This window comes from Tubulanus polymorphus, chromosome 8, assembly GCF_964204645.1.
Source record: "Tubulanus polymorphus chromosome 8, tnTubPoly1.2, whole genome shotgun sequence".
In the NCBI taxonomy this organism is placed as follows: Eukaryota; Metazoa; Nemertea; class Palaeonemertea; order Tubulaniformes; family Tubulanidae; genus Tubulanus; species Tubulanus polymorphus.
The window spans coordinates 15,228,213-15,241,095 of record NC_134032.1 but is presented as its reverse complement, the minus strand read 5'-3'; the positions used below and the strand labels follow the sequence as shown (position 1 = coordinate 15,241,095).

General features: G+C 43.9%; 2 protein-coding genes across 3 annotated transcripts; both read left to right on the top strand.

Moving 5' to 3' along the window:
* Positions 1-4,026: 4,026 nt before the first annotated feature.
* On the top strand, positions 4,027-8,357 carry LOC141910408 (uncharacterized). The gene is made up of 6 exons (XM_074801147.1): positions 4,027-4,161; positions 4,537-4,960; positions 5,340-5,427; positions 5,594-5,741; positions 7,153-7,594; positions 7,705-8,357. The coding sequence occupies exons 1-6, from the start codon at positions 4,090-4,092 to the stop codon at positions 8,355-8,357; spliced, it is 1,827 nt and encodes a 608-aa protein (XP_074657248.1). The 5' UTR covers positions 4,027-4,089.
* Positions 8,358-9,305: 948 nt separating this feature from the next.
* On the top strand, positions 9,306-11,800 carry LOC141910066 (uncharacterized). 2 transcript variants are annotated; one of them, XM_074800779.1, is made up of 2 exons: positions 9,306-10,626; positions 11,415-11,800. In XM_074800779.1, the coding sequence occupies exon 1, from the start codon at positions 9,318-9,320 to the stop codon at positions 10,209-10,211; it is 894 nt and encodes a 297-aa protein (XP_074656880.1). In that variant the 5' UTR covers positions 9,306-9,317; the 3' UTR covers positions 10,212-10,626; positions 11,415-11,800. The 2 variants fall into 2 exon arrangements, with proteins under 2 accessions (XP_074656880.1, XP_074656879.1); XM_074800778.1 differs by having other exon boundaries at positions 11,404-11,800.
* Positions 11,801-12,883: the final 1,083 nt, after the last annotated feature.

The following is a 12,883-nucleotide window of genomic DNA, read 5'->3' as shown; positions in this document are numbered from 1 at the left end:
CGAGGTATTTACGGGGCATTTGCGGAGTGGCTTACAAAAAGTTCCACGTCCAAGATGAAATTTCCGCTTTCGTGAAAATCGAGAGATGGATTGGCTGGCTGCTACGGGATTGTACATTCGACTCACGGCATGTCGTCGTCTATATTAAAGTCGATACTCACGTTATTATCAGCAGAAAATAATTGACGAATTGATGAGAAGTCTGATCTAAAAATCTATACGCGACTCCATTACTTCGTTTGTGACAGTTCAATACCGGAATCGGACGACGCCAGTTTATCGTAGGGGAAAATGTGATTCGATAGCCCACAGATTATTGGGTTCGAATCCTTGATTCTATTGATTAGATGCGATCAATCGTTTTTGTAACGAGCAGAAAGAATCGAATTACCCCCAAGCTGTCCCGGGTCGTGTGTCGTTATCGAGTTCAAGGTCGCGTGCGGAGATATGCCGAATGACGTCACGAGAGTCGCTATATATAAGTCTATAATTCAACTTCAGTAAAAGAAGACTTTTTTCCAATCCTTCGATACATTGCGGAATATGGATTAGAATTCGGAGATTTTTAGTTTCGCTACCAAATCTGAATGTTGGTCATTTCATTTACTGGTCAAATAACTACTTGAACAGTCTTAGTTACGCGGTACGTTCTTTGAAATATTCAAAAATTTAGTCGCATTTTGTCTCGACTCTGGACAAAGACAACTTTCGACAATTCAATTTTCAATTCAGACTTTATTTATTTAAAACGTGTACAACGCTTGTGCCCGGCATAAAGTATAGAATGGATCAAAATTCGATGTTTTTGTTCAGCCGCCAGGCTGTGCTGGTAATTGAGACGATTTTTCGAAACTGACTGAACTAGCCCACTCGATGACGTTTCTCTCCTCTCGAGCAAGGTGTCGAACCATTAGATAGTAGTTATATGACCAGTGTATCACTTGACCCCTAGGTGGCGTTCCTTTAAAAAGCCGTACGTTCTTATGAACTGGTTTTGACGAAATCTTTGTACTCCACCAAGTACGAAATTGAATCCAGAAAACCGTTATCGCTGCTTTGCAGCTATTTTGGATATTTGTTATTTCGCAATCGCAAAAAAAATCTTCCACGTCAGCTAGCACGCAAGAAGGTTCGAGTCCCAGATTCTACGCGATATTTTTTCCAAACGCGTTTGAAGTTTTTATCTTTAAAAGCTTCGCGAGAAACAATTAGCGACGAACGTTTTTTTTTTAACTGTGACCGTTATTTCAAATAAACACTAGCGGTGTGTGTCAAAGTAATGTCGCTACCGCGGTACATTAAGACTTAAATATTCATGAAAACCACCACAGTCCTCACGGCCGTGTAATTAATGATTGAAAGATTCTACAACAAGAAAAAAACATTTCAAGTTTCAACGAGAATTGCTTAAATTATTCATTCAACGATGCGTTGAGCGAGGACTAGTAAGGACTACTAGCGACTAGTTAGAACTAGGGGGAACTAGTAGTGACTAGTGAGTACTGGTAGGACTAGTAGTGACTAGTTAGGACTAGGGGGACTGGTAGGGACTAGTGAGAACTTGTAGGACTAATAAATACTAGTGGGAACTATAGTAGGGACTATTGAGGACTAGTAGTGACCAATTGGGACTAGTGGGAACTAGTAAGGACTAGTAGGGACTAGTAAGGAACAGTGGGAACCTATAGCTTCATACCCAAATCCCGTGGCAACATCAAACATTGAAGGTATTGATTGGCGTGAATAGATTCAAGATCCTTGGCTGCCCCATCCCCCTCAAAGGGGAATTCTGGAATTATCGGTCTATCAATTTTCCTCAGATCCACCCAGAGCCCTGAAACGTGATGCAGCCAAACTATTGTCATCTCCCTCCCCTCCCGCTCTCTCCCCTCCCCTCTCTCCCCTCATCCCCTTCCCTTCTCACTCGGAAAATTATGATACACGTTTTATAGCCATGTAATTCATTCGATAAAACTCTTAACACACCGGAAGTGCTTTAAAATAAAAACGTCGGTTAGTTTTACCGAGAGGCAGTAATCGTCTGCTCCTCACTACAGTGGATTAGTATTACGAGTAATTCAACAGTAACAGAACGATGGATGAGAGAGAGAGAGACTGCGCGCGCACGTATGGAGCTGCTGCCAGTCGTGTTCAGGTAAAAGATGATGCAAATAATGCTTTAACGATTCGTGAAATATCAGAGAGTTTGTATACGGTAGATTAGCGGCCTGCGGTAAGTGAGCTCTTTCCTTGTTTTTGAGCTACGATTGGGGATCCTGCTATTGTAGTAACAACGACTTTTCACAAGACATTTTGAGTCGTTGAATATGTACCCTTTTCCTTATAAAAGTTCCCGCTAGGGGAAAACCTGGGCCCTGTTTTATAGGCTGGGTATTGAAGTTATCCCTTGGGATAAATCCTCAATCTGGGGCCCTGCTTTATGGACCGGGTATCAAAGTTACCCCTAGGGGTAAATTGTTAACCTGGGCCTGGTTTTATAGACCGGGTATTAAAGTTACCTCTAGGAGTGAATTCTCAATCTGGGGCCCTGTTTTATAGGCCGGGATCATAGTTATCCCTAGGGATAAACCCTCAACCTGGACTCGGTTTTATGAACTGATTATCCCGAGGGATTTCCGACGATAACCGACAATATTTCAAATTGTTCCCAAGAATTATTCTGCCCAAATATTTATCTGTGAAACCCAATCCACGACTTTAAAAAAAAACAATGTTTTCCACAAATGCCCATTCTAAACCTAGAAACTAGACAATATCATGTCGATTAAATAAACGTAGAATTCAATTCGATTTTTTATTGCGCTGTTTTATTTCTAAAATTCACAGAATTACGTCAGCTTGTCTTACCTTGATTTTCTTCGTTTTCCTTTTTTTCTCTCTAACCAAATCTCAGGTGAACGCTAATTAATCCTCGATACGGATTAAACGATAATCCACGCGCACTGTTTGTCTAGGGATTAGCGCGATACTAATCCATAATGATTGTATATAATTGGGTTTTTTTGTAATGATAATCCGCAGTGATTAGTAGAGGAATAGAAAGCACCTGTTATGAGGATTCTGTGCCTGTGACGGTACAGCAGCCGATGCTGGGGTTCACAGTGTGAGTGTGTGTGTGACAACTGTATTTGTGACGACACTCAACGCGTGTGGACTCGCGAGTAAGAGTGAGTAGCTATATCACCACTCTCTCTCCCTCCCCTCCCTCTCACCCCTCACCTCTCCCTTCCCTCCCCTCACCCTCCCCTTCCCTCCCCTCCATCACCCACTCCCCTCTCCCCTCCCATCCTCTCTCCCCTCCCCTCCCCTCATCCTTCCCCCTCTCTGTCAACCTCCCTTCCCCTGCCCCTCTCCCTCCCTCTCTCTCCCCTTACACCTCTCGCCGGCCCTCCTCAGAAAAAAACAATTTAGAAAAACAAAACACAAACATTTGATTTCGCGTTTTACAGACCATTTATCGCGATAGCTCTCAGAACGACGCGCCGAATTAAAGCTAATTGAAAGTTATATTTATGGGGAAGATTTTATGATATTGTGTGTAGCGCTTTATCTGAGATTGTGTATGTGATGTTTTGATTCGGTGTTGCCCGGGCGCGCTGTGGACGTGCATCACACCAGTCGATATAATATTCAACGCCACGCGTCGTGGCGCCTTCTCTGCGATAGTAGTGGGCGTTAATTGATGCTGAACCGATTTCGATCAAAGTCATTTAAGAAGCCCAGATCCAGTTCTGCAGTCGTGAGTTAAGATTTTGCTCTGAGTTAAAACGTTGAAAATGAACTAATTCTAACCCAAGAGTTAACTCTAACTCACATGTGGAACTGGATCCAACAGTGGAGCCCATTTTCAGTCGGTCAAATCACCAATTCACAACCGTAAGAACTTGTAACGTAGATCCTGGCCGATGTACTGACGTCATCGAGTCGTCACCGGCCTGAATGTAATGCTCGACGGACCGCGGTCGGTGAACGCAGCCCTTGAATAGTACAGGCTTGATCAATACACGACGTACTCTCACAAACCATGTACCGCTTATATAGAAACTTCGTCTGCTAACGTTCGGAATAATGTATAAATATCTTTTGATTATTTTATTGATCGGTTTTCGGCAACAATCAGTTTTTGCTAATTATGTCAAGGTTAGTTTTATTGTGTCATTTCTTCTTAGCACAACATTGTTGAACAGATTTAGACCAGTTTAATTGGTCTAGTCCTGTTTTTGCAAGCACGCTAAGTCCGGACACAGACTAGTGCCACAGTTTTATCCAAGTTAAGATTCACCTGCAGAGTTAACTAATTTTTAAACTCAAGAGTTATGAACTCTCAACTCACAACTGGGAAACTGGGTCCAGCATGCACGTAAGCGAAAGACCGAGTCCTGGAAACTGTGCCTCAGATTCGACTCAAAAATCAAGAAATGTAATGTTTTAAACTCACGGTCAAAACTCTTATAAGTGAAATGCTGTCAAATATAACATTTTGATCGATTTTCGAATTATTTTCATATGTTTTAGGGGGCGCCACTAGCAGAATGTAACTCGCTTGCCAGTGAACGCGTCAGCAGCAATTCCGCATTGAGCGGTAACTTCACTATCCGCTATCCTCGATCTCAATTCGATCCGATACGCTGCGAATGGACGATAGATGGCGCTGCAAATCAGAAAATCAAACTGTACATCGAATCAGTGAGTTTGCCAGGTCGAAACCGGGCAGGTGGTTGTACCGTACGCGGGCTTCTAGAACTCGGATCGTGGGACGCCGATGCCCGGAAGACAATCGATAAGGAGCTGTGCGGTCTGGTGGCGACGCCTATTGTCTACTGGCCGAACTCGAATCGAATCTGGATAAAAGTATTGATCGTTTTTGATGATGGATCACGTGATGGTCTGCAGCGGTATTCGGGCGTAGAACTTAGATATTTCTTTCTGAATACATCAGGTGAGTTTGAGCGTGTCGTTGCGTTTATCTAAAGCAAAGTCTAGCTTTTCTCAGACCTCACCAATCGTAGATCCAACATTAGCAAACTCTATCTCTGATTGGTTGAAAAAACCGAGAGATACTCGTACATCGACCAAATAAGCTGTCGTGTTGCTTACAGAACATTCAGTAAACCGGCTCTGATTGGCTCTGACTGGCTGAGATAACACCGACATTGACCAATAAGCGGCCGTTTTATTTGAATTGTAAAGCGTCTATGATTGGTTGATCCACCACACATAAACCCACGTATCGACAACAATTCAGAGCCGTTTGCGAACCGTACCACTGTACGGGACTCCGAATGACTCTTTTTTCTATGTATTTTCGCATTATTTAGAGTCCGCATTGAGTCCGAAACAAGTAAACATACTGATATGCGTACTAATCGTCGTCATGGTAACGATTATTGTCACCCTTTCGATCTGGTAAGCATAAGAATCATTACTCGTCGTTGCTATGGTTACTACGGCTTCCTGTGTCTAAGACACAGAGATAGAATGAGTATTGTCTAAGGTTTCATCTTCTTGTTCAGACAAATATGTGATTAAGCGTATCACGTGACATCAGCGCTTTGCCTTTCTTTATTTGCAGCGTCAAAAATCGCAAGGCCATTCAACAGAAGTTCTGCTCGCCGTCGGAAGATGTCGCCAGCGTCGATAACGAAGATTGGCGAATCAGCGAAGGGGAATCGATGGAGTCCGTTGCCATAGATACCTCTAACCAATCGAAACGGCGCAAGGTGCGTGTCGATCCCTATTATTACAAGTGTTTCAAAAACGATACGTCCGATTTCGAAATTTGAAATTTGAAAATTTGAATCATTTATTTGAATACCGTCTTGAAATATCATTTTTGTAAGTTTTTCTGTAACCGTTTATTTTCGTAATTTCATTCAAATATACATAAACTATCGTTTTGATAGACGTTACGACTAGATTTTTGATTGAATTGGTTTTTTGTTTTTTCATTGTATCAACGCACTCTTCTATCCCTCACCCTCTCCCTCTCCCTCTCCCCACCCTCACCCTCTCCCTCTCCCTCTCCCCACCCTCTCCCTCTCCCTCTCCCTCCCTCACCCTCTCCCTCTCCCTCTCCCTCTCCCCACCCTCTCCCTCTCCCTCCCCACCCTCTCTCCCTCTCCCTCACCCTCTCCCTCTCCCCACCCTCTCCCTCTCCCTCTCCCTCTCCCCACCCTCTCCCTCTCCCTCTCCCTCCCTCACCCTCTCCCTCTCCCTCTCCCCACCCTCACCCTCTCCCTCTCCCTCTCCCCACCCTCTCCCTCTCCCTCTCCCTCCCTCACCCTCTCCCTCTCCCTCTCCCTCTCCCCACCCTCTCCCTCTCCCTCTCCCTCCCCACCCTCTCTCCCTCTCCCTCTCCCTCTCCCTCACCCTCTCCCTCTCCCCACCCTCTCCCTCTCCCTCTCCCTCTCCCTCTCCCTCTCCCTCTCCCTCTCCCTCTCCCTCTCCCTCACCCTCACCCTCTCCCTCTCCCTCTCCCTCTCCCTCACCCTCACCCTCTCCCTTTCCCTCTCCCTCTCCCTCTCCCTCTCCCTCACCCTCTCCCTCTCCCTCTCTCTCTCCCTCTCCCTCACCCTCTCCCTCTCTCCCCACCCTCTCTCCCTCTCTCTCTCCCTCTCCCTCACCCTCTCTCCCTCTCCCTCCCCACCCTCTCCCTCTCTCCCTCCCCTCTCCCTCACCCTCTCCCTCTCTCCCTCCCCTCACCCTCTCTCTCTGCCACTTTCCATCTCTCTCCCTGTCTCCTCTTTCACGGTCTCCTACCCTCTTCTTCTCACTGGCCCTTTCCAACCAACACAAACACAATCATACAGTCGTGTCTAATGTTCATTGTACACAAATTCATTCACATCATGGAATTTCAATTTCTCCGTTTAAGAATATGATTTTTTCAAATGAGATTTTTTCAAATTATCGCGGGAACTGATCGCCAATCTCACGAGATCCAAAATGGCCGCCATTTCAAATATGGAATACATATATTTCGCAGAATAGCGGCCATCTTGGATTTTCTCGAACAGATGGATCGTGTGCACTTAAAGACATTTTTCCCCAATTCTCGCGTGAACTGATCGAAATCGATATTCCGCGAGATTCAAGATGGCCGCTATAATTCGCACGGATAATTTCATTCAGTTGCAGCGACAAGGACCGGAAGGAAACAGTCTGGACAGCTATCACTTCGATGACGTCACTTTGACAAGCGTATTAGACCATCTCTACGAGACTTTGAACGAGATGCGACCCGCGGCCGTGACAGGGTTCCGTCGAAAGAACACCAGCAGCGGCAGCAGCACCGGACGTGATCAGAAACCGCCTCCGTATCCGTCTGCCCGCCGTAATTCCTCCTCGACTACTAGCATCGTAACGCTGAATAATCTCTACGAGACGCTATCCACGCTGAGACAAATCAAACGGAGAAGAGAGGGCGCCACTGGTAGCGGTGGAGGGAGTTCAAGGTCGTCGTCGAAACGAGGGGCAGGCACAGCTGCGGTGAATAGAAGTAACGTGTACGACGGGGTGACCAGACGTAAGGCGAGCTCTGATTGGTCGGTTGATTGTAACAACAATAATTCAGGTAAGAAAAGGAACCATTGTTTTAGGGCGCCGTCTGGCGGAGATATTTACCATTATCCGTTGATTTATTATCAGCTTCGATTAAACCCATCAATGTCCGTACTTTTGTAGGCAACCAAAATGGTCGCTACTTGGACGTGCCGAGCAGTAAGGCCAGACGACAGTCACGTGACCGGACGTACATGTCGCTGTGCAATCTGACCTACATTCCGAATGGCGAAAACTCGTACACGAAAACCGATGACGTCACCACCGCAACAAGAAGATCCAACCATCCCAGCACAAACAGCGACGTCAGCACGAGAGACATGTGCGTGCAGACGCCGCTGGCTTTCGAGCACGTGATCTGTTCGTGCAAAGAATGTAAAGGTCAAGGTCGAACTGAAGTGAACGAGGCAACGGCGGCGACTGTAACGGATGATTTAGACGTCGACGGGAAACCAAACGCGTCTGCCGACAACTCGACACAAACACGTGACATCATCGTCGATAGTTGGGATGATTTGACCGGTAGAGGGCGTTTGGCGTCGTTGTGCAGTATCAGCGCTAGTTTGGTGCGGAACGGAAATAAACCGACCTATCACAGCACCCCAGCTGAGTTCCTATCGGTGCAGGCAAATATTCCTCATATTCTGGTGAACGATTGTCCTGTCGCAGACGAAGATGACTGCTCGAGGGTTTCTCCGATCACCGTTTCTAGGGTGTCTCCGATAGCATGTTTAACTGAGGAGTTTAAAACAATTCAACAAAATAACGGAAAATGAATTAATTTGTATTGATTTGTATCGAATTTATTGATTGATGAGACAACAATACAAACCGTTTGCAAAATTAAAATCGTCGTCGTCTTGGATTTTTTCCAGATTTCCGGGGAAGGGCCTCAGGACCACCCTCGTTTATCATCCTGAATCAAAAGTTCAACAATTTGAAAACATTACGGATTATTATTCCGCAAAGATTAGACAACTTTAAACTACCCTCAGACGAGCAGAGCCAACCAAATTGCTAGGCCGTCGCAAATCAGCCGCCGCGTTGGCGCAGTTGGTTAGCGCGTCAGTCTCATAATCTGAAGGTTGTGAGCATGCAGCCCTCGGCGGTGGATATTTTTTCCCAAACTAAGTAATACTTGTACAATTTTCTCCAAGGGCGCAGGATTCAGCTTTTACATTAAACAAAGTTGGAGAACTTTAAACATTACCGAATATTATTCCACAAACATTGAATAACTTTTAACATTAGAGAATATTATTCCATAATAATTTCTAAACATAGAATAATTCCATAAATCGTCTATTCATATTTGCACAAAGTGTCGAGCTAATTCAGGTTAACTATACTGTACTATTTGTGATCAGTGCAGATGCGTCAAACCTGCAGATAATATATGACATTAGCACACACAGATAGTGAGAGCGCATTTCAAAACTTGTTTCGTATATTTTTGCTTCACGTTCGGACTTTATTTTCACCGGTCTAACCTAATTTGAATTGTTCTTACCTCACGACGTAGGGATTACGTCACCCGCGCACTGTGTAAGCAGTCTGTTTTTGCTATTATTTGCAGACGCGGCGTAAGGTACGATAAACGATCTGGATTATACTATTTTCTAAACCGGAAAATAATTATCAATAAAAACCTGACCCATATCGCATACCTATCGTTTATATACCGGTCTTTATGGAGAACTGTTTTGATCTCATTGGCAGACGACACTCGCGCGACGATGAACGATATAAAATACAGCGACGTTTACCGAACGTTTCGTCTGCATCACAGCCAATCTCATTTCAGCCCGAAAAGATTATGTGAAGCAGTTCACGCCGTCCGTCAAACTGCTAGCGATAAACTGAGGACAGAAGACGACAGGCGGAGAGGATTGAGAGTGCTGTCAGTCGGTGCGGCTCACGGATATTTGTTAGAAGACGCGTTGACCGAACTCGGCAATGAAGTGAGTTTCGAACGCGTGGACTGCGTTGAACCGAACGACGTCATGTCGCTGGAGTTGGAGACTCGAATGAATTCACTCGCCAGTAAGTACGAATTCCAGTTCGTGATCTATAAACGTAAATTCACTAGCGAGGAGGCGCCTTCATTCTTACCGAACGACTTCTACGATTTGATCATTTTTTCACACGTTCTCTATTACCTGGACGAACCGGCGGAATGTTTGGAAATGTCGCTGTATAAATTAGCTAACGAGTGTGGGCGAGTTTATCTGATTTCAACGACGAACAAAGTCTATGTGAAGGTGTTGCAAGGTATCCATGCCCTCGCTGATGACGGTCCATTCATGCCTCAAGTCCTAGTTGACATAGATGAACTCCTACGCGTGAGAGCAGCTAAGATAACAGTGGTTTCGCGCTCTACCGATGAGGGCGCGATTCTGATGCACCTAGCTCTGAAACCGGGCAGATTGTGCATCAGCGAACAGGACGCAGCGATTCGTAAAATGGGCGACGCGATACCGACGTTTATCGCTGGTCGAGATATAGATACCTTACTGGAAACGTCGCGCGCACAAGTTCAGGATATCATCCGTAAATACGTCATCTACAGTTACGGGTTCCCGATGTTGCCGGTGACAATGGAAAACTTCTTACTGGCCAGAAACGCCTGAAGACCACGTGTGTGAATTAACAAGATTCAGGGTCTGGGTGAAAAACCATTATGGACTTTATATTAAACAAATGCTGATCTACTGTAATTACGATATTCAAACTCGCTGCTCAAGTCGTCACAGTCGGGATTAGAAGCTGCGCATGTAGCCGCGCACTCGGTCTAATGTGGCAGGGTTTCGTGCCGTGGCTGAGTGTAGCGATGCCATCAGGTTCGAATTCCCGCGGGAAAGGTTGTAAAACACAGTCGATCAGCAAATATTATAAAAAACCGTTATTCTAATCTTCCTACTTATAAACTTGTAGGTCTGTATGCGAATAGTTTTATTAAATGGAGGGTCATGGAATACACATGTTTGAATATTTTGGTTGTTGTCAACGATTTCGCGGGGAACATGAAAGACATCATCACGATAGGTAGAACACAATATCCGTGTTGACGCGATGAGGAGAGAATCCCACAATGATAATAAAAAGTCCGAAAATGAAACTTTGAGATAGTAGTTTATTTCAACGTTTCGACTATATCCTAATAGTCATCTTCAGGAATAATGAGATACAACAGAAATTATGAGATATATATACAATCCAGAGACAAAGAGACTAATTCAAGTAATCAGAGATGATACAAACTAAAGGAAAATTAACGTAGAAACAGTTACACGCTAAAATAGATTAAAGGGAAGCAAACTATAATAAACTTATATCAAAATTCCTCTGTAAACTGGTTAAACTCAACACTTGATTTCCCCTTTGATTATTTGTTATTTGTTCTCTCATCAATTTCGTCTCTGACTTAACTTGTATTCACCTTTGTTTTAATTTAAGTGCCCCTTAGTTTGTCTTTCTTTTTACTACTGACTTAAAGTTTCATTTATATTTATACTCACTATTGTTGTTTATAATCACCCCTTAGTTTGCTTCCCTTTAATCTATTTTAGCGTGTAACTGTTTCTACGTTAATTTTCCTTTAGTTTGTATCATCTCTGATTACTTGAATTAGTCTCTTTGTCTCTGGATTGTATATATATCTCATAATTTCTGTAGTATCTCATTATTCCTGAAGATGACTATTAGGATATAGTCGAAACGTTGAAATAAACTACTATCTCGAAGTTTCATTTTCGGACTTTTTATTATCATTGTGGGATTCTCTCCTCGAAAGACATCATCGTTTCACTAATTGATTATCAGTTTATTCTAAGACGCCCGAGTTTCTGGAGAAGTACGGTATGAGTTAATCGTCTTTGTGAGACTGTGTCCAGTCGGCTATCCTCGCTTGCCGGGGCTTGTTTGCCTCATTCGCGTTGGAGTGAGTTCCTCGGTCAGACGACCCAGCTCCGGTAAGCGAGGAAGACCATGTAGCACGTCATACGAAATCGTTACAATGTTTGCACCCATTCGCCATCTATAGGAATTAAACAGCACGAACCACGCGCGAATCAAACAGTCATTTTCCATTGATCACAAACAGAAATAAGATGTATAAAAACCGACACGAAACGAAAGGAAACGAAGTATTTATTTTTTTTATCGGAGGACTTTAATATCGTAATTTACATATTCGGAAAAAAAACAAAGCGTCAAATTGGTACCGAAAATCGATAAGAAATTTTTGAAAATAATGTCAAAAAGTCAAGCTGTCAGAAGTCCTCACGGTATTGTCGCACATTGCGCGTGCGCGGTTTAGGTGAAGAAAGTGTTCGGTTTTCCATCGTAGTGTGTCATCAGACATACCATATCGCAGACGTTATCCCAGCCCCCAACTTCACCAGCGCCCGGAGCTGAATAAGCCTTACAGTTAGTGATACACGCATTCAATGTATCGTTACTCATCGCGAATGAGGCGAATGAACAAATCAATACTAAAACTATCAATAACTTCATTATGATCTCTGTGATATCGATCTGAAAATATCGGCAAAATGAAAATGTATACATTTAATCAGTAGTACAATAACCATACTCAAACGTGGTGAACGGATAATAAGATAAAGACCCACTATTTACAGATTAAAAGAATTTAAAATCGAGAAATTATTTCTAAAATGTAAAAACACGACGTTTCGACCCCGGGGGACCCTAGCCCCAGGTATATACCTGGAACCCTACCCCTATTAATAGTTTAATACAACTTCCAGCGGTGGCAGATCGCGCATTTTGAAAAAGGGGACACAACTGAAAGCAATTGGATGGTGAAGCCGTTGAAGAGCGAGTGTCGAAGGTGCGAATCCATTAAGGGGTCGGGAGATATCTTGTATACTTGAAATTATTTTAGACGATAGAGGGTCTGGGTGCCCGCCCCAGAAAGAAAATATAGGGAAAATAGAGTCGCTATGAGGCGCATTTTGGGCGTAATTTTGTTGCATTATGATAGAGAGAAATTAGTTAATTTGGTGCTGAAGATTCGGTCAGTCCTCCAATTTCAATTTCGCAATTTCAATTTGTGCCCACCATCTAGCAACCTAGTAGACGTTAATCGTTTATATGTATATATTAAAATAATAGTCAATCAGTAAATATTATATGTTCACAATGAATATAAACTACGAGGCAAATATTAGTGAGGGACGTCGGTCCCGTACGTTTAACGCTACCGCCATTTAACGCTACCGATGCAGTCGAGACTCGAACCCGCTCAACACTCGGATAGCGAGTGCCGAAGTACACGCCT